The 25,223-nt window shown below is 41.5% G+C and overlaps 1 protein-coding gene and 1 pseudogene across 1 annotated transcript in view; one reads left to right on the forward strand and one right to left on the reverse strand.

Moving 5' to 3' along the window:
• The window catches only part of REL (REL proto-oncogene, NF-kB subunit), a 33,149-nt gene extending 22,898 nt beyond the window's left edge, over positions 1-10,251 (reverse strand). The window contains exons 1-2 of the mRNA XM_040993399.1: positions 10,010-10,251; positions 65-207 (exon numbers count right to left, since the gene is read on the reverse strand). Coding sequence (XP_040849333.1) covers positions 65-207; positions 10,010-10,019 — 153 coding nt within the window. The 5' untranslated portion in view covers positions 10,020-10,251. The remainder of the gene's footprint in view (positions 1-64; positions 208-10,009) is intronic.
• A 14,529-nt stretch (positions 10,252-24,780) lies between these two features.
• Positions 24,781-24,959, forward strand: LOC121165510 (annotated as a pseudogene).
• The last annotated feature ends 264 nt before the right edge of the window (positions 24,960-25,223 follow it).

Below are 25,223 nucleotides of genomic sequence, written 5' to 3' on the forward strand. Positions count from 1 at the left end.
TGGTTTAATATAATTGCTACAGATTAAATATGAAGCAGCCAGCCACAAGAGGAAGGTCTGTTACCTGGATAGATGGGTATGTCCGGTTGTTGTCTGTGCTGTGCTCGCCTGGAATGCTGCCTGCTGAGCGTCCTTCACATTTGTATCTGAAGCGCATGCCCCTCTGCCTCGGTTGCTCAATTATCTCTATATAGGGATTATAGCCACCTGAAAATTTAGAAAACCAAGGAAGAAGGGGCTGACATTAAAATGTTTTAATTTTTTTAACAGCAGAGTAAAATAAAGATTTTCCTCTGTACATTAACAAAGTTGAAATGACTTGATGGGACAAACATATTTCCCCCCTCAAATTCAGCTCCTATGTAGTGTTAACACAACTCATTCAAATTACACAGACTGGTTAGTACTTTTTTGCTTAACATCTTGAGCTGTCACCAGTTTGAAGTTCTGAGATAACTACCTCAGAGATATCCACTTCCTAAGTGAGACCAAGCACAAGGGTTTCCCCTAAAATCCCCCTAGAAGGGTGAAGACAACAGCATTTAGAATAAAATATCACACTCCAAAAGTGAGTAAGAGTATTTAGGTGCTTGATTTTACATCACATACTTAATAATTGACATAAAAAAGACAACTCATTGAAAATGGATTTAAATCCTTGTCTAGTGGAACATTAAAGGTCTTGTACATAAGTATCAAGGGCCCCCACTGGAGCATAGTGGATTAAGCTGACCCTTGTGGTGCTGTCATCCAACATGGGCTTCAGTTCAAGTCCCAGCTGCCCTTTCCGATCCAACTCCCCTGAAACCATGTGGGAGACCCAGAAGAAACTCTAGACTCCTGGCTTCAATCTGGTACAGCCGTGAGTCTGCTGTGATCACTTGGGGTGTGAATCAGTGGATGAAGATCTTGATTCTCTCTTTCACATTCAGCCTTTCAAACAAAGTATATCAAAACAAGCTCCAGAAAGGGTGTTGGAATTCTCTGTCCCATCTAAACCTTTTCTAAACTGTTAGACACAATACAGGAATAAGAAAATATCTGTAACAAATATAATCCAAAACATGCATCCTCAAAATGAACTAATGCAAATAACACAGATGACTCTTAAAAATAATTACAGTAAGTGAAAGTCAGACCAAGATGGCATATACTGCGCGATTAGAATTTACATAAAATGTTAGAATGTGTAAGCTAATCTATAATGAAAGAAAGCAGATTAATAGCCTAAAAAACAGAAGTGTAGGATAGATGAGAAAATGCAGGGATATTAGATATGTTTATTATCTTGATTGGTGATGATTTCAAGGATGTATTCACATCAACACTTATCAAATCACATACTTTGAATATGTACAATATGTTTTCCGATAACTATGTCAACAACACTGTTTAAAACTTTCCCACTACTACACTCTTATCTAAAACACAGAAGCAAAAGTTCAACAGTAGTGCTGAGAAGTGGAAAACTAAAAATGTGTTTTTATGGGGGCTGGAACCATGGTATAATATGCTAAGCCTCTACCAGTGGTGTCAGCATCCCATATATGCCCCAGATATATTTCAGTTGCTCCACTTCCAATCCAGCTCCCTGCTTATGACCTGGGAAAGCAGCAGGGAATGGCTCGAGTCTTTGAGACCATGCACCCCTGGGGGAGACCCAGAAGAAGCTCCTAGCTTAGGATTGGCTCAGCTCTGGCTGTCAGAGCCATTTGGGAAGTAAACTAGTAGATGGATGACTACTTTTTGTAACTCTGCCTTTCAAATAAATAAATCTTTTAAAAAGGTGTTTTTATTTCTGATGTGATGACATCTTTTTTTAAGTTGCCTTCAATCAGACTAATGATTTCTAAATTCCCCAAACTACTTATCCATTTTACTAAGGCTTTACCTATTAGTATGCAATCAATCTTCAAGAAGAGCTAACTCAGCAAACCTCATCAGTACACTATGACAAAGAAGCCTTTTTAATCCTATCCATTTACCTCTTTTAACAATAAAATTTTGAAAACACTATTAAACCACCTCCTCTGTGAAGTGGGGGTCATAATAGTAGCACCTTCTTTATAGGATTCTTACGAAGATCACAAATTACAGGTTTTAAATTCTTACTAAGTGTCAAACATAACAGATATTTGACAAATGGTATCTACTGTTATTTCAGATGCTTTAAAGCAATGGATAAATGTATATCATGACAGCAGCACAGCAGCTGATAAAGGACTTTACAGGACAGGGAAGCCAACAACACACATCATAGACTACCGAGAGGAGGAAAGCACTAACAAAATTCTGCATTTTTTCCTAACTATGTCACAGGAAAAAAAATGTCAGTGAAACAAGACTGGAGGTGAGATAAGAAGGAAGAGGGTAGGCATTCCAGGGAAAGGAAAGTATGGCCACAAAATCAAGAATCGTTAGTGGAAGTACAGTGCATTTCTACTTTTAGAAAAGGAACCAAGAAGCCAGCGATGTGGCACAGCACGTTAAGTTGCCACCTGCAATGTCAGCATCCAATATCTTTGGGGTTCAAGTCTCAGCTGCTCCTCTTTGAACACAGCTCCCTGCTAGTGTATCTGGGAAATCTGCAAAAGATGACCCAGATGTTTGAGCCCATGCCACCCACTTGGGAGAGCCTACTGGCTTTGACCTAACCTAGCTCCAACCACTGTAGTCATTTAGGGAGTAAACCAGTGGACGGAAGCTCTCCTTACGCTGCCCTTCAAATAAATAAATCTTTTTAAAAGGAGCAGGGAGAGGAAGGCAGAAAGACAGGAGATGAAAGATGGAGAGAATGAAACAAAAATCACAGCACATTTAGCAGTGCAGATTTCATTGTATGTGGAACAAGGAATCAATGGATGTTGTTATATATGGAATATTAAAGTATCAGATTGGCATTTCAGAGTAGGAGTTTTGAAGGAGAGGCAGGCTGAACAGACAGAGCCAAGTGATCAGTATAGAGTCTACTATAATAGTAGTTCCCCTTATCCTCAACAAGTATGCTGCAGCAGATGCCTGAAGATGTGTGTGGCACCAAGTCCTGTGTAGAACCACATAATTTCCAATCCACACATACTTATGACAATTTTCACATTAGGTGGACTAAGATTTAACAATACTAATAAACATGACAACTATGACAATATAATGTAATAAGTTAGTTAAAATCTATTTTTAGAAATTTCCACTTAATATACTGGAACCAGCTGGCCAAAAGTAAAAGCGTAAGGTGAAACCATGCATAAAACAACATCTGTAAAGTGAGCAATGATGAAACTATGCCTGAATTATGGCAGTGATAATAGGAACAAAGTGTCATGTAGAAGAGAAAACGGACAATACTCGATGGAGAACAGTGGAGTTCAGGGTAATTATAGAATTGATAGATCCATGCCATCATTTTTTCCTTTAGTTTTATTCTGTTCAGTTCAGAGTCCTTGCTTTTAATATGCTACCTGATTGTTTGTTAATTCAAAACACAAAGAAACAGGAAAAAATTATTTTATAAGATCTGAAACGGCTACATAGAAAGGAACAGAGAGAGAGAGTGGCGGGGGGAGGGAGAGAGGGAGAGAGACAGAAGAAAAGAGAGAGGGAGAGAGAGAGGGAGAGAGAGGGGGAGAATATGAATGTCTTAGACATACTGGTTTATTCCCAAATGGCCTCAAGGGCCAGGGCCAGTGCCAGGCCAAGCCAAAGACAGGAGTTTCATCTGGGGCTCCCAAGCAGATGCAGGGGCCCAAGCACTTTAGGCATTTTCAGCTATTTTTCCAAGCACATTAGCACACAGCTGGACTGGAAATGGAGCAGCCAGGATGCAAACTGGTGCCCACATGGGACGCTGGCATTGCAGGCAGCTTCAATATTCCATAATGCTGGCCCTGAGAAACTGACTTTTGACCCAACCAAATTTCTCATACTTATTTTAGTTTTGCTGAAAAAAACTTAAGGTATTTATAGATGAATACTTCACAACTTTATGCATGTTCTTATATATTTCAATTTCACTTTCAAATATTTTATATTTTTATTTATCTTTACAGTATTCAAGAAAAAGTACATTTCCCACTCAATCGCTCATAAAATTAACAGCATTTTAAGAGTGACATCATAAATAATTTGTGTGGTTGAACTAAATGTCATATAAATCCCTGCCCACTACATATTTAAAAGGTGTCATGGTGAGAAATTGATATAGAATGACCTCATAAATGGTAAGTGGTTAACTCTTGGAGGGGAGGGGAAGTGTGAATGAAAGTGACAGGCTCATTGTGAGCACTCAAAGGGAGCATTTAAAGATTTCACTGCTTAAATAATACTTCTTTGAGATAGCTTGGATAAAAAAGTCTATGAATAAAAAAAGAAAAGTAGCTAAAAAGAGTAATGATTTTAAAATAGTAAAAATGATATAAATATTAGATATTATATAAAGTACTTGAAACTCTTTACAGAAGTTCTTAATTGGTAAAGTCTCATTAGCAACCAATTAAGTTTATTATAATATCCTTTTTTAAAAAAAAGATTCATTTATTTAATTGTGAAGGCAGGTTTATAAAGAGGAAAGACAGAGATGAAGATCTTCCACCTGCTGGTTCACTCCCCAAGTAGCCACAAGGACTGGAGCTTAGACAATATGAAGCCAGGAATCTCTTCTGAGTCTCCCACACTGGTCCTGGGTAACAAGGCTTTGCGCCATCCTCCACTGCATTCCCAGGTCACAAGCAGGGACTGAATGGGAAGTGAAGCAGCTGGAACATTAACTGGTATCTATGGGATCCTGGCAGTTGAAAGCTGAGGATTTAGCCACTAGGCCACCTCACCCAGCCTATTAAACTACCATAGAATTTTGTTCATAGCAATTATTCCAAAAAACTAATTTAGGTAAGGCTTGTTTTCTTTGTTCTTGGAATAAAGCTACTTTGTTTTATTCCTTTAAACCACTTGCTCATTAGTACCTTATAGACCGGCAATAGTCATTACATATCTGTTGAACAGATTGAAAAATCTAGTGTTTTGTGTTTGTGCAAATTATTCAAATATTAAAGAGCTGTAGTAATGACCAGATTTTCCATTAGATTTTGTCATGAAAAAAACAGTGCCCTGTAGAATTGCTACATTTTTATACTTCTTCATATATAATCTGATCTACCTGTAATTATGATATAAAAGAACTACCCAGCTTTAAATCATTTGTATCATGAAATGTATGATGCACCAGCCATCTCCTCCTTCAGGAATCTATTTTGCAGAGCCATTCTTTCTCAAGATTAAAAATGCTCAGATGCAGACATCTATGGAGCTGAAAAAAGTAAATAAAAGTTGCGAGACTGTGAAGAAAATGAGTACTGATAAGATTACTGCAGAACACCCATTTTGAAAAGCATTGGAATGTCTTCAAAATCAGTTCTAAACACTATAATCACTATATTTCTCTTCAACCAATTCCATGCAAAGTTGGAATTGACTCATATTTTACACAACACTGTAAAATGCTGGTATAGTTCACAATAACATTTCAAAAATAGCCAAAAACGCTTGCAACATATGTTTATGTTTTTATTTGTACTTAGGTTAAAAAGGAATGCTATATCAAAACATTATGCTGGGGCTGGTACAAAGGCTCAACTGGCTAAACCTCAGCCTGCAGTCATCATCCCATGTGGACGCCAGTTTGTGTCCCAGCTGCTCCACTTCCCATCCAGCTCCCTGCTTGTGACCTGGGAATGCAGTGGAGGATGGCCCAAAGCCTTGGGACCCTGGACCAGTGTGAGAGACCTGGAAGAGGTTCCTGGATTTGCATCAGCTTTACTCTGGCTGTTGTGGCCATTTGGAGAGTGAACCAGCAGATGGAAGATATGTGTTTCCTTCTCTCTGTAAATCTGCCTTTTCAATAAAAATAAATAATTTTTTAAAAATAATAATGCCTATCTTTTATTATTTAAAAATAAATTAAAATAGATCATCTGTTGTCAGACACATTAATTAAAATATTATTAATATAACTGGAAGCAGCAGTAAGTACACTATTGCAAACAATCATTCTAATACAATATTAAAGCACTTTTATATATATACTTCTCATATGACAGCCTCAATCTTCATAAAAACCAACCAGGAATTATTCTGATTTATTGATGATAAAAATAGAATTCAAAATTATATGAAGTTATACGAAAAAAAAATATGAGCAGCACATCTGGGATCTCAACTTGAGCAAGAAACCAACATCAAAGCAGCTGGGGAATAAAGCCCCAGGACCCCCACAACACATAATGTGCAACGCAGAACAAATGCAAACTGCTTTAGGAAGAAAATGAAGGCACTGATACAGCCAACGAAAGCCCTAGACAAAGTTTAAGCTGGAAATGCATATCAGAACGACAAAGGTAACTTTTCCAAAACACACATACCCTGATGCTGTCTGGAATTTGAAGAGAAATAAAAATCTTGAAGGGTAAAAACCAGACATGTTTCTGGAAAAAGCCTTCCAAACAATCCTAATACATTCTAGATTAAGACTCATGGCTTTAAAACATAAATCAGTGGAAAGTGATGCACATAAATAGAGAAGCAATCCAAAAATTCAGGTACCTGTTTGAATTGAGTAATGAACACATTAGAAAAAGCAACTTTAGCTTTTTTCTCACCCACTCACAAAAAAAAAAAAGCTTGTTCAACTGTAAGCAAGACTATTACAGATTTCAATTGTTTAAATTCCCTTGCTAAATAAATATTTTAGTACTATCAGTACAGACTTCTTGCAAAAAGCACACAAATGAAGGTTAGGCCAGTGTGCCAACACCCCAGTGACAGAGTCCTAGACAAGATTCAGCTCCACAAAAGTAAACAATAAATAGTTTTCTAAAGATAACCTCTATTCACTCAGGAGAAAAAGAAATTAAGACTTCTTGTTTTACTCAAAGCAGGTTTATCAAGGGCTAAAGCTGAGATTTGTTCTAACATAAAGGTTGACTTTCAACTGGACCTGAAGAACAAAGAAAGGGAATTTTTAGGTTGAGTCTACAACTAATGTGCATGCCACAAGATAAATAAAAGACATAAAAGATTTTGGCAATACAGAGTCCACTGCCATGAGGAGAAATCAAGCCTTGAAAACCTTCTTACTTAAAAGGGTGAAAAAGCGGAGAAATACCTAAAATCTGAAAATATGAACTTCAGATAAACCACATATTTTTTTTTTTTTTAGGATATCCTACACAATGTTCAGCCATATGCCTATAAAATGCAGAGAACACAGGTGGGAATGAGATGAGACAAAAAGGCATTCTGTGTCCCTTAAACTATTCTAAAAAGATACTACACACTGAAGATATTCCTAATTATGATTCATTACCTGAGCCCTTCCTAGTCATTTCATTCATTTCCTTTAGGTCTGTCATCTAACACCTTTTAGTCACTGGTATATCTATACTTCTTCACATGTTGCATTTCTGAAACATTTATGAGTAGTCCTTTGCCTGAATAGAGAAGCCATATGCTTAAACTATCCATTCCTCACTTCCAGCTCCATTATTAAGATCATGTTCCCTCACATTCACATCTATTCTTCCCCTCTTTAATCAGGATAAGTAATTATCTTGAATTCACACAATTTGTAATTTACACAAACAGTTGCTTCCTGTACTTCCTATTGGACGGCATAGCGGAAAAAAAGGCGAATAAACATTACATAAATTTTAAAGCATTTATTAGTTTATTAGTACAATGCTATGTTTACTAGAATGATTAGAAGCTTTATATTCAGACATAAAATACTTCATTTTATTTACATTTAAAAATATATGAATATTTGCTACCTAATTAGGTAAACCTTCAGTCTGGCAACATTTTTCCTCACTATGCCCATTCAACTCAGTTGGAACAAGACTGGGATCAAGGTATACTAATTTTCAAAAAGACAATGAAAAAGTTTAATAGGATCCAAGCTACGAAATCCAAAACAATCTTATAATTTATCTGAACAAAATTCAGAACCGTGTATAAAGTTCCAGCTACTTGCTGCAATTACGTAATTTTGCTTATGAGATTAGGATCTGTGCTCCTTTTGCATTAGGGACATGTAGCTGAATAGGTGAACTATCTATATACATGTCACATCCGGTGAGAAATGAAGAAATTGTCTCTTACGCTTAGTAATCAATAAAAATATTTTTTCAGGTTTTAATTTCTTCCTACAAATACAATCTACAATCTAAACTGGACTATGACAGATTTTTTTTTTTTTGCAACTACTGGTTAAGCTCCTATTTCAAAGTACGATGGGAATTTTTAATTTAGTGAATCTTTTTTTCACTAAGTTCTTTATAACTTACAAAGGAAAGTACACCAAGACTCCTTTAAATTTTTTTTTCTTCCCTGCTGATTTCAAACAAACTTATTATAAAGAGCCCCATTTTAATACAACTCTAGAAAGAAGACCAAGACCAAAAACCAAAGGTTTAGTGACCCTACAATTTCCACACTTTGCCAATTTTCCATTTCTTCAATTTTTCCCTTCAATTTAGAGAATCCTTAGTCCTCACCACAGCACAGAATCGGTCAACAAGTTAGATTTTCAAAATCACGCACATCTTAATAGTGCTCTTTAAAAAATGGTGTTTCCTCTCTTTCGGAGAGATTCAGATATTACATTAATAAGATGCGGCTCAACAGCCATCAGGCTTTTTTTTTTTTCTTTGCATGCTCACCATTCTTTATCACTTTCAAGTGCAATTTTTCTGATAATAAATTAAGTGAACAGCTAAAGGCATCTTTGTATGTGGGAACGAAATTTGTGAATTTACACGATTATCTGAAAGTGCGGGGTCACTTGAGTGAGTAAAGGGAAAGTTGAAGTATTTTAAACTCCACTTGAATTCTCACACGAAAACCACAGACAAACTGAAATCAAATGTCATGTGAAAACACCCCAATTTCCTTTTCAGCCCCCAGCAGCGAAGGGCGCTGTGCTGCTCAACCCTTTAAAGAGGTTCTAGATGCTTTCTACTTCCTCTTCTGGACTCGACCCTGGCCTGGTCACCGAGGGCTAGGGGAGCTGGGTGGCCGGCCGGGAAGCTGCGGTCCAGCGCTCACAAGCCCCATCAGCATCCCCGTGGGCCTCCGGCAGGTGCTGCCCATGCCTGCCACCTGCCCCCTCCACCTGGCCAGAGGCCGGCCAGAAGTTCCAGGGCAGCCCTGTCTCCGGGCCCGACCCGCCCTAGCCTACTGACAGCCCTGCACAGGTCTGCAATCAGCACCCTCACCTCGCCCCGAGCCCCGCACACTGCTGCCGCAATAAACGTGACTCACGCTCCATCGCAAGAGATCTAAGGATATATTAACGGAAAACACACGAAATTATTACTGTCTACAAGCACCCTGCCCCATGACTTTAAAGCACAGATATACCAAAAATGTCCTTGTTCCTTCCGTATCTCCAACAAGGTGGTGGCGGGCAAGCCAAAGTCTCTACAAGGGAACCTTTGCTTCGCCGTGCGGGGCGAGGAGGGATAAAGTCTGAGGAAGAAACTTTCCACCTCAGAGCTGTGAAAACACCACAGAAAACATCTAAAGCCCCGCCACGCTTTGCCAGTTGTCAGCCGCCCGGTACCTAAAGACAAGAAGCTCAAACAAACAAACAAACAAACAAAACGGGCAGAAGTTCCAAAGGTTCCTCATTCTGGGGCTAACTCATAAGCTGCCATCTCGACACCAGCCAGTTACCAAGGGCACTCCTCACCCTCTCCGACCTGGACGGTGACTTTCCTCACACCACCATCCGAAGCCGTGGGGAATTTCTCAGGTTCCGGTTACGAAACTGGAATCCAATTACAGAGCTCGGCTTTGATTTCGCACGTAAACCCCGAGGCAGGTACTTTTTTTTTTTTTTTTTTTTTTAGAGCTGATAATGTGCCAGACGAAGCGATCTTTTTAAGAACGAACCTGCCCGGGCCTCCCTCCCCGTTAGAGTCCCGAGCCCTGGGCACCCCGCGCCGGGAACACTCACCCGAGGCCATGACTCCGCTCCTGTCGCCGCCCGCACACAGGCAGCTCCCCGACTTCGGGCTCGAGGCCGCCGAAGCCAGTCAGTCAGTCAGTCAGTCAGTCAGACAGGAGGCCAAGGGACCTCTGCAGGCTGGACCTCTCAGTCCCCCTGACCACCCCCGGGCTCCCCTCCTCCTCCTTCCCGCCCTCCTCTGGACTTGTGGCTCACACCTTCCCACCCCCTGAATTCTCGCGCTCCGGCTTTACGAGCGTCTCCCTTCCAAGGGTGCCGGAGCCCAGGCGCAGGGGGCGGAGCGGGGCGGCCAGCCCAGCCGCGGCCCGGCCGAGAGGCGGGCGGCCTGGCGGGAGGGGGATTTCCCGTAGCTGACGTCGCCTCCACGCCGCCGCCTTCCCCGGGGCGTGGGGCGTGGGGCGTGAGGCGTGGGGCGGGGCGTCCGTGCGGCGGCGCGCGTGCCCGAGCGGCCTGCGCCCCACCCCGGGCCCGCCCCCGCGCGCGCCCCCGCCGCCGCCGCTCTGAGGGACTTGGGAAGCCGGGCGGGAACGCGGGACGGTCCGGAACGCTGGGAACGCGGGTGCCCGGAGCCGACGGCCCCGAGCCGTGAGAAGCCGCGCGGCTCCTGAGAAAACCCCCTCCTCCAGGTTGTTCTTCCGAGCGAGGTTTAAAGTTCAGGAGCGGGTGGGAGGGCGCGTGACGTAAAGAGGGCCGGCCGCCCGGGCGCACGTGGGGGCGGGCCGGGCGGCCGAGGGGAGGCCGGCCTCCCGGGGTTTTCGATGGGTGGTTCCCCCTCTTCCCGATTTCGCACATGCAAATCGACGCCCCCACGCTTCTAATTCGTGTATTTGCATACGGGGACCCCCGCAATCTGACTTTTCCCCTTTCTTTCTATCTAAATGTTGAGGGCGCGGTTAACTTCATGTCTTTTGCCTTGCCCAAACCTTTGACACCGAAAGGTCCGCGCGGCCAGTCGGTGGCCTCCTGGTGACGCGGCGTGCTCAGGTTGGGGGAGGTGGCCGCCCTGTCTTGGGGTTTGACAGCCACACCACGGGAAACGGGGGAGTGGAACCGAACACGTCGTGTGTTTGAGGACCTGGTGTGACTTGGTTCCCTTTGTTTGCCAAGCACCTGCAGTGTCAGATGTTTTGTTTACAGCATCCGTCCGGCATCATCCCCTCATATTATCTGAGGCAAAACTTAAAAAAAAAATTATCTGAGTTCAGAAAAAATGAAGAACAGTGCCTTGTGTTCTAATTCAGAATGCTGGGAAAGAATAAGCCTTAAACCGTTAAGAGGATTTAAACTCCCAGGTTGTGCTACTATGAAGTACTATACTCTTCCTCATCTCTTTCTGAATAGAATGTGGAGCAAATGGGAGTGCCATCCTGTTTGATTGGCGCATTTCAAAGAAACACTGGCAAACCTGTGTGGGAGACCAGAATGGAGTTCCTGGACCAGACTTGACTTCAGGGACTCTTTGAGAAGGAGAACTCTCTGCCTCCTTCTCTTCTTCGAAAAACATCCCAGCCTACCAGGGGCTGATTTAGCTTTTCAAAACAGTGTATCATGCATTTCAACAAGAGGCAAATCATTTACGGTTTCATTTTTTCTAAAGGAATTGCTAAGTGGGAGTGGCAGTATTCTTTGAGCTTTTTAGCAGCAGAAAAAAATTTTTTAATGTTGACTGAAGGCAGAGCAGTAGTGGCAGATTGCCCATTCACTGGTTCATTCCTCGGATGCCCACTACAGCCAGGGCTAGTCAAGCTGGAGCCAGGAGACAGGAACGACATTTGGGTCTCCCACATGGATTTAGGGAGCAGGGCACTTAGTCTAATATCTGCTGTGTGCCAGGATGCTTTTCAAATCAATTAATCTTTTAAAAAAAATTCCAGGAGGGTGAGTGAAGGACAGATGGAAATATTTCACCATGTGTTTGTTTATATTTTACCTACAAAAAGAGGTGGGTTTTTTGGCTTGTTGAACTGACTTAATAATGTTTGTTTACTGAAGAGCTCAGAACCTAACAGAGGGCTCTCCCAGTTGCAGGGCCCCGAGGAGTCTAAAGACAGTCTCATGTATGGCAGCACAAACTGCACCTCAGGAAGTTCAGATGGCTAGCAAATTTTGAATTAATTTATCTATTATTTTCCCACACATTTGCTTATTTAAAGCTTTCCAATACAAACATGTTTATATTTACTTGTAGGCTGTTTTCATGTGCCACTTGACTAACTGATGGATCTCTGTTAAACATTTTTTTCCGTATCCTTTTTGTTACTTATTAAATTAGTTGATATTTCTCTCCAAAGAGTTAGTTCATATCTGAAAAAGGAAAGTATTTCATTTGTGTAGGATACATCTATTTAGGAAAAAGCATGAAGAATGGGCTAAAATGAACGACAAATATAAGTAGTGATTCTGACATCTTTATTTTTTAGGAATCATGCAGGGGAAAAAAGTACGATGCAGCTTATTGTTGGGGGTTATAGAGAAGAATAGCATGTGATATTTTTTTTCATGGGCTGAAAGCCTTTGACGCTTTCATTCAGTTAAATAAATGCCCACTCTATGCCAGCTGTTCTGTGCAAGCTGTTCTAGGTCAAGGGTAGGAAACATGAGGTCAGTAGACAGAGTAAGAGTAAGTAAGGCTCCTGAAATCATTCAGTCTAGTCCTGCCAAGGCAACTGCAGGCAGCGCTCTAATTCAATAAATGTGGCAGGCTAATTTTTAAGTGGATAGTTTTGTATGGCCTGTGAATGACATAAATATCCCAACAGCCCTTGGTAGCCAATGGTTTTCCATTTTTGTAGATATGTATACATTAATAAGAAAAAATGTGTCTACATGCAGCTGTATTCTACATGGAAAACATTAAGCATGTGAGCAAATAAGGTCATTTCAAATCCTGTTATTAAATAGCTTGTCATTTTATTGCTATAAAAAAATAACAGGTTGGGAAGCGACTACGAGAAGGATGCTCTAAGAAGTGAGAGTTGAGCTGAGGACCATGTAGTTAGAGACACCTCCAGCAAGAAGTAAAGAACAGAGGAGCAGCCAGCACCAACTCCCTGAAGCAGCTGAGCGTTCCCTGGGGACACTGAAAGGTAGCCCAGAGACCTAGAGGAAATGGAAGGACACCAAGGAGATCAGTAGGGACTGGATCCTGGCGGGCCTTGTAAGCCATGCTGCAGAGGGTGCATTTTATTTTTGTAGCACATTGAAAATTACTGGACAGTTTTAAGCAAGTAATTGAATGACAGTGTGTAGGATGTTTACTCTGACAGAAGTATTAGTTATTAGTGGCATTGACTAGGGAGAAGAGTAAAGGCAGAAGAGTTAGGAGGCAGTGATCTGAGAAGTGAAATTTGGACTAATGCTATAGCAGATTACATGGTGGAAAGAAGTCAGATGTAAGATATTTTGGAGACAGAATTAGAAGAACTTGCAGATGCTTTGGATATGGGTGGGATGGACAAGACATAAAGGGGGTAACTCCTGCATTTAATTTTTACTTACTGGGGGTGGTGTGGTAGCACAGTGGGCTAATTCTCTACCCTGTGGTGCCAGCATCCCTTATGGGTGCCCATTTGTGTCCCAGCTACTCTACTTCCCATCCAGCTCCCTGCTTGTGGCCTGGGAAAGCAGCAGAGGATGGCTCAAGTGCTTGGGACCCTGCACCATATGGAAGACATATAACAACTCTTGGTTCCCAGCTTCAGATCAGCTCATCTCTCGTTGTAGGAAAGAGGAGACACTGAAAACGGCATTCTGGAATGGAACTTGAGAACATATATGTGATTGTCCTGAATGTCCACTTGAGATCATACCAGCCATCATAGTATTTCTGACATGGATTTTGCTCAAGGAAATTAATAAGCAACATAACACTGAAAAGGAATATGAATAAGAAAAGTATTTTTATTTCTTTCAAAGAGTTAGAGGGAGAGACAGAGATCTTCCATTCACTGGTTCACTCCCCATATGGCTACCATGGCTGGAGTTGTACAAGGCCAAAGCCAGGAACCCAGAGTTTCTTCCTGACCTACCACATAGATTCAGGAGCCCAAATACTTGGGCCGTCTTCCACTGCTTTCCCAGGTGCATTAAAGGGAAGCTGGTTAGTAGAGAAACTAGATTTCGAACCTGTGCCCATATAGGATGCTGCTGTCGCAGGCAGTGGCTTTCCTACAATGCTAGCTCTAGAACTAGGGAAATTTAAGTCTGAATGGAAATGAGTGAGAAGAATGAATAAAGCTGCACATAACTTCCCAGGTGATCTTAACCATTCTCATCCTGGGCCATTGAGCCTGGTTAATTTCCTGGGCTTCAGACCTATATATCCAGTTGTGTGCTGGACACCTGCAGTGGTAGCCATATGCATCCCACATTCCACCTACCTAACACCTCTCCCTGGTTGACTCTGCCTCCCATTTACCTGGACTCAGTCTAGAAACCCTAAGAACCACATATGGTTCTCTCACCATGCCACATCACCCCAGAACATGTTATCGCCATTTCAAATGCGAATCCATCCCTTCAACATTTTAGCTTGTCCTTGTTCAGATATTTATCTTATCTTGTCTGAACCACCTGTGACTCTGCTACCCACATGGGATACCCAGAGGAAGCTCCTGGCTTCTGGCTTTGGAATGACCTGGTTCCAATTATTGCAGCTGCTTAGGGAATGAGCTAGTAAAGAGAAGATCTCTCTCAATCTTTTTTTCTTTCTCTAATTCAGCCTCTGAAATAAATAAATCTTTACAAAAAAATTTTTAATGTACCCTAATCAGATTCTATTTCTCTCCAGTTGTCCTTCATTCCCACTTTCTTTTCTTTCTTTGTGGGTGCAGGGTGACAAGGCCTTGAGCTGCTGCTTTCCCAGGTGTGTTAGCAGGAGCTGGATTGGAAGTGAAACTGCCAGGACTGTAACCACTGCCTGTGTAGGATGCTGATATCAGCTTAGCTCAATGTGCTACAATGCCAGCCTCTCCCTATTTCTTCAAGATGATCCATGAGACCTGTACTGTGAAATTATAGGTTAAGCTTCCACTTGGGTGATGGCATTCCATATGGACTCCAATTTGATTCCCAGCTGTTCACTTTTAATCCAGCTGGCTGCTAATGCACCTGGGAAAGTAGTGGAAGATGACCCATGTCCTTACCACCTTTTACAAATTTCTGCTTTTCTGGATGTGTATTCCTCCTTCATACTCCCATGTTCTCTGTTAAAAATGCCTAGTCATCTCTGCACAAATCAAGGTTGAATTCCATTTACCTTGGGCCCTCTTCCCTATTAAGTAGTTTTGAATAGGATATGTCTTACCACTTGTAACTAGTGTCTGGCTTTGTCTTTGACATGAATTACATTTATTAATAATGCTTGAATTCCTAGAGTGTATAAAGACTTGTTCATTTTATGAATATTATGCCTCAGGCCCAGCATGGTAGCCTAGTGGCTAAAGTTCTTAGCTTGCATGCACCAGGATCTCATATGAATGCCAGTTCGTATCCCGGTTGCTCCACTTTCCATCCAACTCCTTGTCTGTGGCCTGGAAAAAGCAGTAGAGGACAGCCCAAAGCCTTGGGACCCTGCACTCAAGTGGGAGACCCAGAAGAAACTCCTGGCTCCTAGCTTTGGATTGGCCATTGTGGCCACTTGGAAAGTGAACCAGTGAATGGAAGAGCTGTGTCTCTGTCTTCTCTCTGAAAATCTGACTTTCCAATAAAAATAAATAAATCTTTTTAAAAAAAATTATGCCTCAATTTTTAAAAAGGTGTTTGGGAAGTTGTTTGTTTTTTTGTTTTGTTTTGTTTTGTCTGTGTTTTTTTTTTTTTTTTTAGAGGCAGTGAGACAGAGGGAGAAGCAAGGAGATACAGAGTACTGTAAAAGGAATGCTGTAGTGCATTCCTTTTAGGGATGAGCTGAATCTAAGAGGCAGGAACTCAATCCACATCTAGAAGGACTTCTTAATACCTTTCTCTACCAGCGTCACACACCTGCACGGCCTCACCTTGAAGCCCAATACTGTTTACCTCACTGCTTCCCAAAAACACATTTCTTCATTTGTTTTGTTCCTACTGTGTCAATCAGCTTTTTGAGCTATGTGAGGAAGCCTGATTTTATAAAGAAAAGAGAAATTTCTTTGGCACAAAGTTCTGAAGGTTCACAGTCCAAAATCAGGCCGCCTCCATTGCTTTGATTTCTAGTGATGGCATTCTTGCTGGCAGAATTCCAAGGGGGCAGGGCATTGGGAGGGTGTGTGTCTGTGCCTGTGTGGGCACTTACAGAGATATCAGGATTTCATCACGGGGCTCCACCCTAACAGTCCCATTTATTCCAATCACTTCCCAAAGTCCCCGACTGGAAACATGATAATTGGTTAAGTATCCAGTCTCTTGGTACCATTGACATAAGACTTTGGCGAGGGAACAAAGTGTCCAATCATGCAGGTAGATTGCTGAGACCAGGTGGGCCACTGCTTTCTAGCCAGGGTGTTATCTTTGCCCTGCTCATCAGGTCTAACTGCAGGTAGCTGGCCACGTGCCTGGTTTGCCTGCTAAGCTAAACTACTCAAATACTTCAAAGATTCATTCCAGTGGTGACCACGTAGCCAATGTTCAGTATTAGTTGAATTAATTTTCCTGACAAAAGGCCAATATCTTTGCCCCTTAAGGTTGCTTGGATTGTTGAATGACCCACCCTGTCTCATCTTTAGCATCCAGTATATTGTGCACTTTGAGTTTGGATAGCTCCGCTAAGCCTGTGATAGGCTAAAACATTTGATTTTATGCTAGAACTTTGTAACTACATCTACTTAATGATAAGTTTTTTTAACCCCCTGCTGTTCTTTTAGTAATAAAAATATCTTATGGAGAAACATCACTTTTTATCTCTTCGTTTTTCATATTTTTCTGGGATCCTAGACCAAGGACACATCCATTTCCTAATCAGATGTTTGTTTTTTGAAGGACTGTGACTTCATGGTTGCTGTAAGTCATATTCTTTAGAGCAGTGGTCCTCTGCCTTACCAAATTACCACCCACTGCTTTACAACACATATTTGTAGGAGCTCCTTTACCAGCCTAAAGAAAAATTTATAAATGTAATCTACCTCACCTATATGTTTGCAAGCAGTAATATTCTAACAGCGATATCAAGGAAAAATAAAAAGCAGTTTCTAGAAATAGAATATTGACTTCAATAGTAAGTTCTGTTCCACTACACCATGGAGTAACTACTGTTCACAACAATGAATTAAAGACTATGAAGAACTGCAAGGGATAAGCTCATGGGTTCCAAACATAAAGAAAAGATAAGGAAATAAAAATGCCAGTGGCTTGATTTGAACCATCCATGTTGCAGACTTGAAATTTTTTTCTTTTGCATATAATAATGTGAAAGTTTTACAAGTTAATGATAAAAATGAAGAATATAGTAAGATCCTAGTAAAATCTGGGGTTTAGTTAATGGTTGTATATTAATGTTTCCTAGTTTTGACATATGTTCCCTAGAAATGCACTATTTTTTTTAAAGATTTATTTTATTTTTGGAAAGTCAGATATACAGAGAGGAGAGACAGAGAGGAAGATCGTCGATCTGATGATTCACTCCCCAAGTGAGCACAACGGCCGATGCCATGCCGATCCAAAGCCAGGATCCAGAAACTTCTTCCAGGTCTCCCACACAGATGCAGGGTCCCAAAGCTTTGGGCCATCCTCGACTGCTTTCCCGGGCCACAGGCAGGGAGCTGGATGGGAAGTGGAGCTGCTGGATTAGAACCGGCACCCATATGGGATCCCAGAGTGTTCAAGGCAAGGACTTTAGCTGCTAGGCCACGCCGCCAGGCCCTAGAAATGCAATATTAAAGGAAATTGAAACTGGGTGAGTGGAATATGAAAACTGCGTACTACCTTTGTAACTTTAAATCCAAAACCCTAAAATAAAATGTTTGTGAATAGATTGACTTCAATATTCAAATGCTCAGGCATAACCTTGCTAAAAAACATAACAAAGTGCCAGATGTTTGCACCTGTGATGCAGATGCCACCTGGCCCTCATGTGCTGTCTTGGTAAGCTGCAGTGTTGTGGTTTTCCTACTTTAAAAAATTTTTGAATAAAAATTTTCCTTTGTATTATACAATATTTGTGCCCCTTGTATGTAAATACAACAAACAAATATTTTGTGTTGCTACATTAAAGGGAGTTGTGTTCTAGGTTTAAGGTAAGCTTATTTTGGTGTGAAACATTTTTGGAAATTCATACATAATTTTTCCATAAGATGCATTTTTCATAAACTTTTCGAAGACATACAGGGAAATAAAGCTAGATGGCTAATGGAAGGGTTAAAAGGGTTAAAATGGAACGGTGGTTTATCTCATAGGCAGAGAAACTCTCAGAGTTATAATGGAAGCTCAGTTTGAGCCAAACCATACTGGTAGCAGGTAGAGCCTCCACTAAGAGGTTTTTTTATTTGTTTGTTTGTTTGTTTTTTAATATCTATACATTCTCTAAGACAGAGTTACACAGCAAACCATGAAATGAAAAGCTCCAAATTTCTAGTATGGAAATGTGCTCATACTGGCAAGCACGGGAAAGAGGGTAGGAGGCGGGCCTGGTGGGGGTTATTGTGGGTTGCTCTAACTAGGCTGCAGCTCCCACTGGTTTATGTGAGGGCCGAGTGTGTGCTGGGCAGAATCAGGCTGGACTGCAACACCCATTGGTTCCAGTCAAAGTCAGGGTTGAAAACAGAACCAACCCAGCAATGCAACAACCAGCTGATCAGGGCGATGGACTGTACTAGGCCCTGTACTTGCTAGTACATACAAGAATCTGGTCTGAGAACACCTCAGGTAAAGTTTCTTTTGGGATCTCCCCAATTGAACTGCTGGTCTCAGAACCCTAACTATGAAAAGACAGAGGACAGAACAAGTCAACCAACCACCTCAGCTATATGTTGGCAGTGAAAAATTGGGCAAACAGAGACTCTAAGATGGACTATGTCAATCAGTGGATTCTTCAATGACCTCATAGTGCTTGGAGTGGCAAGATTGGCAGTGATTCATAACTGCTGAACTATCAAAACCACTTGAGCAAGAATCTCAGAGCATACCCCACATCAGGACCTGGGGAGGGTGGGAAACTGGGTGGGGCTTCTCCCTCAATATCCCCCTTTACTTCAGATACAAGAAGGAAACAATATGGAAATAATAGTCTTTCCTACTTTCCTGTAGCCCTTGAACCTTTTTACCCTAATTAACTATGTAAAGATTGTCAAAGATAATTAAAAAAAATGGGTAAAGGGAAAAAAAGAAATGTGCTGATATAGCTGGAAAATGGAACTGTAAGATTGGTGGGGGAGGATATCTTTAGTAAGTTCATGGAAATGGCATATTATGATAAAATGATGAAAGGATTTCAAATTTGGGGGCACCAAAATAAACTTATCTTTTAATTTTTCTTTCCCATAAACTTTTTAAAGTGGGCTCATATGTAGGTTGGCTTCAGAAATTGAAAATTGTTTAGAGTGTGGAAGCAGGCACAATCCTTATCATCAGTTTTCTTCCTGTTGCCCGACTTGAGTTGCACATGCCATCTTGTTTTAAAGCAGACTCCAGGGGGAAGGGACAGTCCCTACAATAAAAACTACAGCTCTGGGAAATCTGCCCCACTCATCTGTTTCATGAGGAATTGAAACAAAGGTTAGTGAGCACACACAGGAGATGTGACATCTTAGTACATGAGAACTCCAAACAAAGTTGTAAAATACCCTTCTCATATAGCTTCCCAATCCACAGGGTGTAGGCTTTGCTTTATTATATGCTAAGTATGAACAACACTGTTTGGAAGGATGACACAGTGAACTACCTTGGTTTCTTTCATCTTTAACAGTGCTTTAAGTAACTGATGCTTCAAGAACTTGAGATACAACACTTTTTTCAGATTTAGTATTCGCATTTTCCAGAACTGGCAACAAAGTCATCTTCACCTTAGAGTCATATGGTGTCTTTGATGTGTCTCAGCAGGTGACAATTAACATTTAAGGTCAGAAAGAACTCTGTAGGTCATTTAGTCCAACTCATTTTACACCAGAGGAAACTGTGTAAGTTCATTCATTCAACTGGTTTGTTGCGCTGAGCTGACTTATCATACTGTGAGAAACTCTTAGTTGGGGGGTCTTTTCCTATATGATCGTGACCTTACACATACAGTAATATAAATTCTTCATTAACTAACTAGTAACCTTAATCCCACCAATGAAAGAGTTAATTGATATACTAAGGTTAATATCATTACAGGCTCTGTAACTTTGGACTCATGCTGTTTTCCCAAAAGTTTTTTATGTCAGCGGTCAGTATTTTTACCTTTTAAATCAAAAGCATTCATTGGGTCTTATCCAGGTTTTCCACCCCAGAGTAACTAATAAACTCTTGGATATTTGAGATGCTTAGTAAATATCAAATAAAGTATAAATTATTACACATTAAATCACTTCAGTATCAAGAGTGAAAATATATCACCGCTGGACATTAGATACCATTAAGGGGGGGAAAAAACTCCTTTAGGCAAAACTCCCGCCCAATATGGTAATTATGCTTATTTGATGACTGTATGAAGACAAGTGGCAAAATCACAGATTAATATCATGAAAGCAAGCTGTAGGGGGGCTGGCACAATGACTAATCCAGCTATTCCTCTATCTTCAAATGTTGGTATCCTCTATGGGTTCATGTCCCACATGCTCCATTTCTCTTCCAGCTCCCTGCTTGTGGCCTGGGAAAGCAATGGAGGATGACCCAAGTGCTTGGAACCCCATACCTGTATGGGAGACTTAAAACTCCTAGCTTCTGGCTTCAGACCAGCGCAGCTCCAGCTGTTACGGCCATTTGGGGAGTGAAGCAGCAGATGGAAGATTGATCCATCTCTCTGTGTTTCTACCTTTCAAATAAATAAAAATAAATCTTTTTTTAAGGTATTTGTTGAATTAGTCAAGGGTTAAGTATTTACTGCATGCCAAACGCCACGCAAAGTAGTAGGAATGAAAGGAGAAATTATGGGCCTGATGCAATGGTTCAATCAGCTAATCCTCCCCCTTGCAAGTGTCAGGATCTTATATGAGCACCGGTTCATGTCCCGGCTGTTCCACTTTCTATCCAACTCCCTGCCTGTGGCCTGGGAAAGCAGTAAAGGACCCTGCACCCAAGTGGGAGACCTGGACGAAGCTGTTAGTTCCTGGGTTTGGATCAGTTCAGGATGTTGCAGCCTTTGGGGAGTGAATCAGCAGACAGAAAACCTTTGTAGCTCCTTCTCTTTGTAGCTGCCTTTCCAATGAAAATAAATCTTTAAAAAAAAAAAGGATTTATACCCCAGCATCAAGGACTTTCCAGTCTAGTAGGGACATTGACCTGCCATACCCATACAAGAAAACTAGTGCTGAAGCAAGGGGGCAGAATGCAGTGGAACATGGGCCTCCTTTCCCTTTATTGAACCCACAAGACCTCCCCTTCTGTCCAGCCCCGTATCACACTCTGGTCCATGTGCCTCTGAAAGGACTGCTTGTGCTCAGATCTCACCAAATCTCAGAAATACAGTTGCTTGATCTTCCCCTACTGCAGCTTCAAGCCATCAGGGTGATGGCTGCAACAGTATCACTCCAGTTCCGTTGATGTCTTTGCTCTTTCATTTCTATCTTGTGTCTCTCACCAGAACTTTTTCATACTGCTGAGCCACTGGACAAAGTTCTCCAAGTAATCAGCACATATTGGAGAGAGAGGACTGTACACATGGTGTTTAACTCCATTTTCTTGGGATCTGAGCTCTAATAAGAACCTCATAATAGTCCGAAAAGAAAGGGCATCCTCTGAACAAGGTAAGAAACAAATTGGGACAAGAGCAAGATGAGAGGAAAGCCACCTGTGGGCACAATGGAGGGGAGAGAGTTTTTGAGTGTCCCAAGTAAGGCAATGCATTGGGAGGTAGATACTTGGAGTCACATAACAAAGATTATTGGGTTTTTGGTTTGGACAGTTGCATTCAGGTTAACCGTGGTGCCATTCAGTGAGCTAGGGTTTCTGGGAGAGGAGACTCTTCTTTTGTATTTGAGTAAACTCAAATGTTACAAAACCCATTGTCAGTGTCTCCTCTTCCTGCTTTGTGACAAAACCTTGGCTTTGGTGTGGTAATCCGTCCTGTTACAGATGATACCTTGTGCTTCTCTAAATTAATCATCCTGCTCACACTCCTGAGCCAGAGACTGTTTTAGGAAGGAACAAATGATAGAAAATTCTGTGTGGGGAAATTTGCTAGAAGCTTCTGGAATACATTTTTGCTATAGTTTGAAAGTGCTTCCCCAAATTCATGTGTTGGAAATCAAATTCCCAATCTGAGAACATTAAGAGGCAAAACCTTTAGAAGAGAGATTAAGCCATAAGAGCAGAGTGCTTACGGACTGGACTAGAGACTTTATGGAAGGGCTCAAGCAAGCACGGTAGATTTCTTTACTCTACCCTTCTGCCTTCTGACATGGGATGATGAAGCAGGAAGGCTCCCATCAGATGCTGGCCCCTTAAATCCAGATTTGTTTTATTTGTAAGTTACCCAGTCTCAGACATCCTCCTATAGCAGCACAAGAATGCTAACTTCACTCATAAAGACAGACGTACAGAGGTGAATATTTGGTGCAATGGTTAAAGACATCACTTGGTTACTGAAGTTCCAGTTGCCCCCTCTGTTTCTAACACAGCTTTCTGCTAACATATGTGCTGGGAGGCAGCAGGTGATAGCTTAAATTCCTGCTACCCACATAGGAAGCCCAGCCCGAGTTCCTGGATCCTGGTTTTGGTCTGGCCCAACCCTGACTGTTGCAGGCATTTGGGGAGTGAACCAGCAGATGGAAGATTGCTCTTTCTCTGTGTCTGTCAAATAACTGAAAGAGTAAATCTTTAAAAAAAAAAAAAAAAGTAGGAATTCAATGAACCTTGCTGTGTATACATGTGACAAGTAAACTATAGAGGCTAAAAATAAAGTCAACATTCTAAAGATGTTAGACAAGAAAAATCTAGGAGTTATCTGAGTTTTATGATATGGCTAGCTGCTGGGTTGGTAGCATTCTACCTTGGACTTCTTGTTATATAATAAATATTTCTTTACAGCTTAAACCAGTTTAGGTCACTGTTATTTGCAACCCTAAAAGAGAGCCTGCTAACCCTACCTGTGATCACTTGGCAATAAAATCATTGGGGACAGATTTTCAGTGGTCCAAGCAATAGTCCAGAACTGTCCATCTTTGGGAAGATGAACCAACCAAGGTCTGAGCTCCTGGTGAGTGATCTCAACTAATGCATGTACTTCCTTAAACATAGTGTTTAATTCTGTCAGTGTTAAGGCATCATGTTTCAATTTTCACTTCTTTGTTTAAGACCACTGGTGGATTCAGAAATAGAACACAGTAGCTAGGTCATAATGGAAGTTTACCACTTTGACAAAGCCCTTTGACAGAGTACAGGAAATAAAAGTCAACCAAACAGGAAGTAGGTAGAGTAGACCAGAGCAGCTAGAAATATTTGGGTCTAGTTCAAGATTAGTCTATTTACAGAACAAATAGGTACCATACAAGATATTTAAAGCCGAAATGCTTAGCTTATGAAAAGAGATCAAAAAAGAGGGGAAAACAAACCAGGAAGACATAAAGAGAGAAATACAGTCTATCATGGAAATCATTGTCACATAAACCAAAAGAAACAAACAAACAAAAAGTCTTCCGTGCAGATAGTAGTTTTAAACACTTCTTAAACACGTCTGCAAAGTCCTTCCTCCCTTGAACAGGTAAATTCTGCTGCCCCTCCTTTTGGACCTGCATCAGACCTTAGTCAGGAGTGATGCTCTGGCTTCATCTCCTGGCTAGATCATGACAGTTACTGCAAGTGCTCCCTGCTTGTCTCTGTGCTGGGCTGGGGCCTTGCGCTACCACTGTCTAACCAGCTTCATGACCCTAAGACTACCATGCTGTGAGGAAGCACTGACCCTGCCATAGAAACCTACCATGTGAGAGGCTCTGAGGCAGAGAAGTGGCGAGCCATCTTGAACTCTCTCCATCAGCCCCATGTCTCTGCAGCTGTGCAGAGACCCTAAGTCAGAACCATCCAGTTGGAACTTTTGAGCTTTCAGAAGGCATCACAGAAGCGTAACAATGGCTGCTGCCATTTGAAATCCATAAGCTTTGGAGTGGTTTATCAGGCAACAATAGACAACCAGAACAATGAATGAGGTGATTTAAGTGCTGTGGTTCTTAAGTAAGTTGGGAAAGAACCCAGGCACCCATTAGAAGTCATTATAACTAATTACTATGACAAGCAGGATGAAGCGGTGGTTTCCAGTAAGTGAACCTGTTGCCAGAAATCTAGGTAATTTAATTGGTGAGACCAAGGAAGATTTTTCAGAATTCCTGATTCTAAAAGGATATTTTAGTTAATATGAAATATTTAGATATTATGCCATATTTCTCAAGGGTAATCTGAGTAAGTAATTTTATTTTTACTGCTTGTTCCTCCTATTTTGGAGATATATGAGCTGAGTCAAAAACCACAGCTTAGATTTGGAGCCCTCTGTACTGGAAGCCAGCCTGCTGGCCTTGGGTTAGTCATTGTTTAACAGCTCTGAAAGGGTAATACAGCCAGTGAGGCATATCCATAGGTTCAATGTCAACAAGGGAAGGATGGATGTCAGAGAAGTAGAAACTTTCTAAGGCTCATATGGCTGATGTTAACTCTTCTAGTTCGTAATCGCTTCTCGGCCTTTTGGCTAAGATCAAGTGTAACTCTTCTAGTTTGTATTTAGCACTATTGAAAAAACATAAAATACAATAATTTAGGTTTCTTTTTAGTTACTTGAAAACAGAGCCACAGAAAGAGAGCGAGGGTCAGAGACAGAGCTCTTCCATCTGCTATTTGACCACTTTGATGTTCACAACAGCCAGGCCTGAGACAGGCCAAAACCAGGAACCTGGAATTCCGTCTCAGTTTCCTGTGTGTGCAGTAGGGAAGTATTCGAAGCATCATCTGCTGCCTTCCAGAAGCTGAGGGTGTGCAACTAGGTGCTAGCACACGGAGACAGGAATCTCAAGAGGCAGCTTACCTTGCTGTGTGACTACAGCCACTCCATAAGTAACATTTAGAACCAACCAAAGAGTGCAGGCATTTGGAGAATGAAGAGTTCCAGGCTTGG

Source organism: Ochotona curzoniae, unplaced genomic scaffold (genome assembly GCF_017591425.1).
Source record: "Ochotona curzoniae isolate NIBS_2020 unplaced genomic scaffold, NIBS_Ocur_1.0 contig_883, whole genome shotgun sequence".
Taxonomy (NCBI): domain Eukaryota; kingdom Metazoa; phylum Chordata; class Mammalia; order Lagomorpha; family Ochotonidae; genus Ochotona; species Ochotona curzoniae.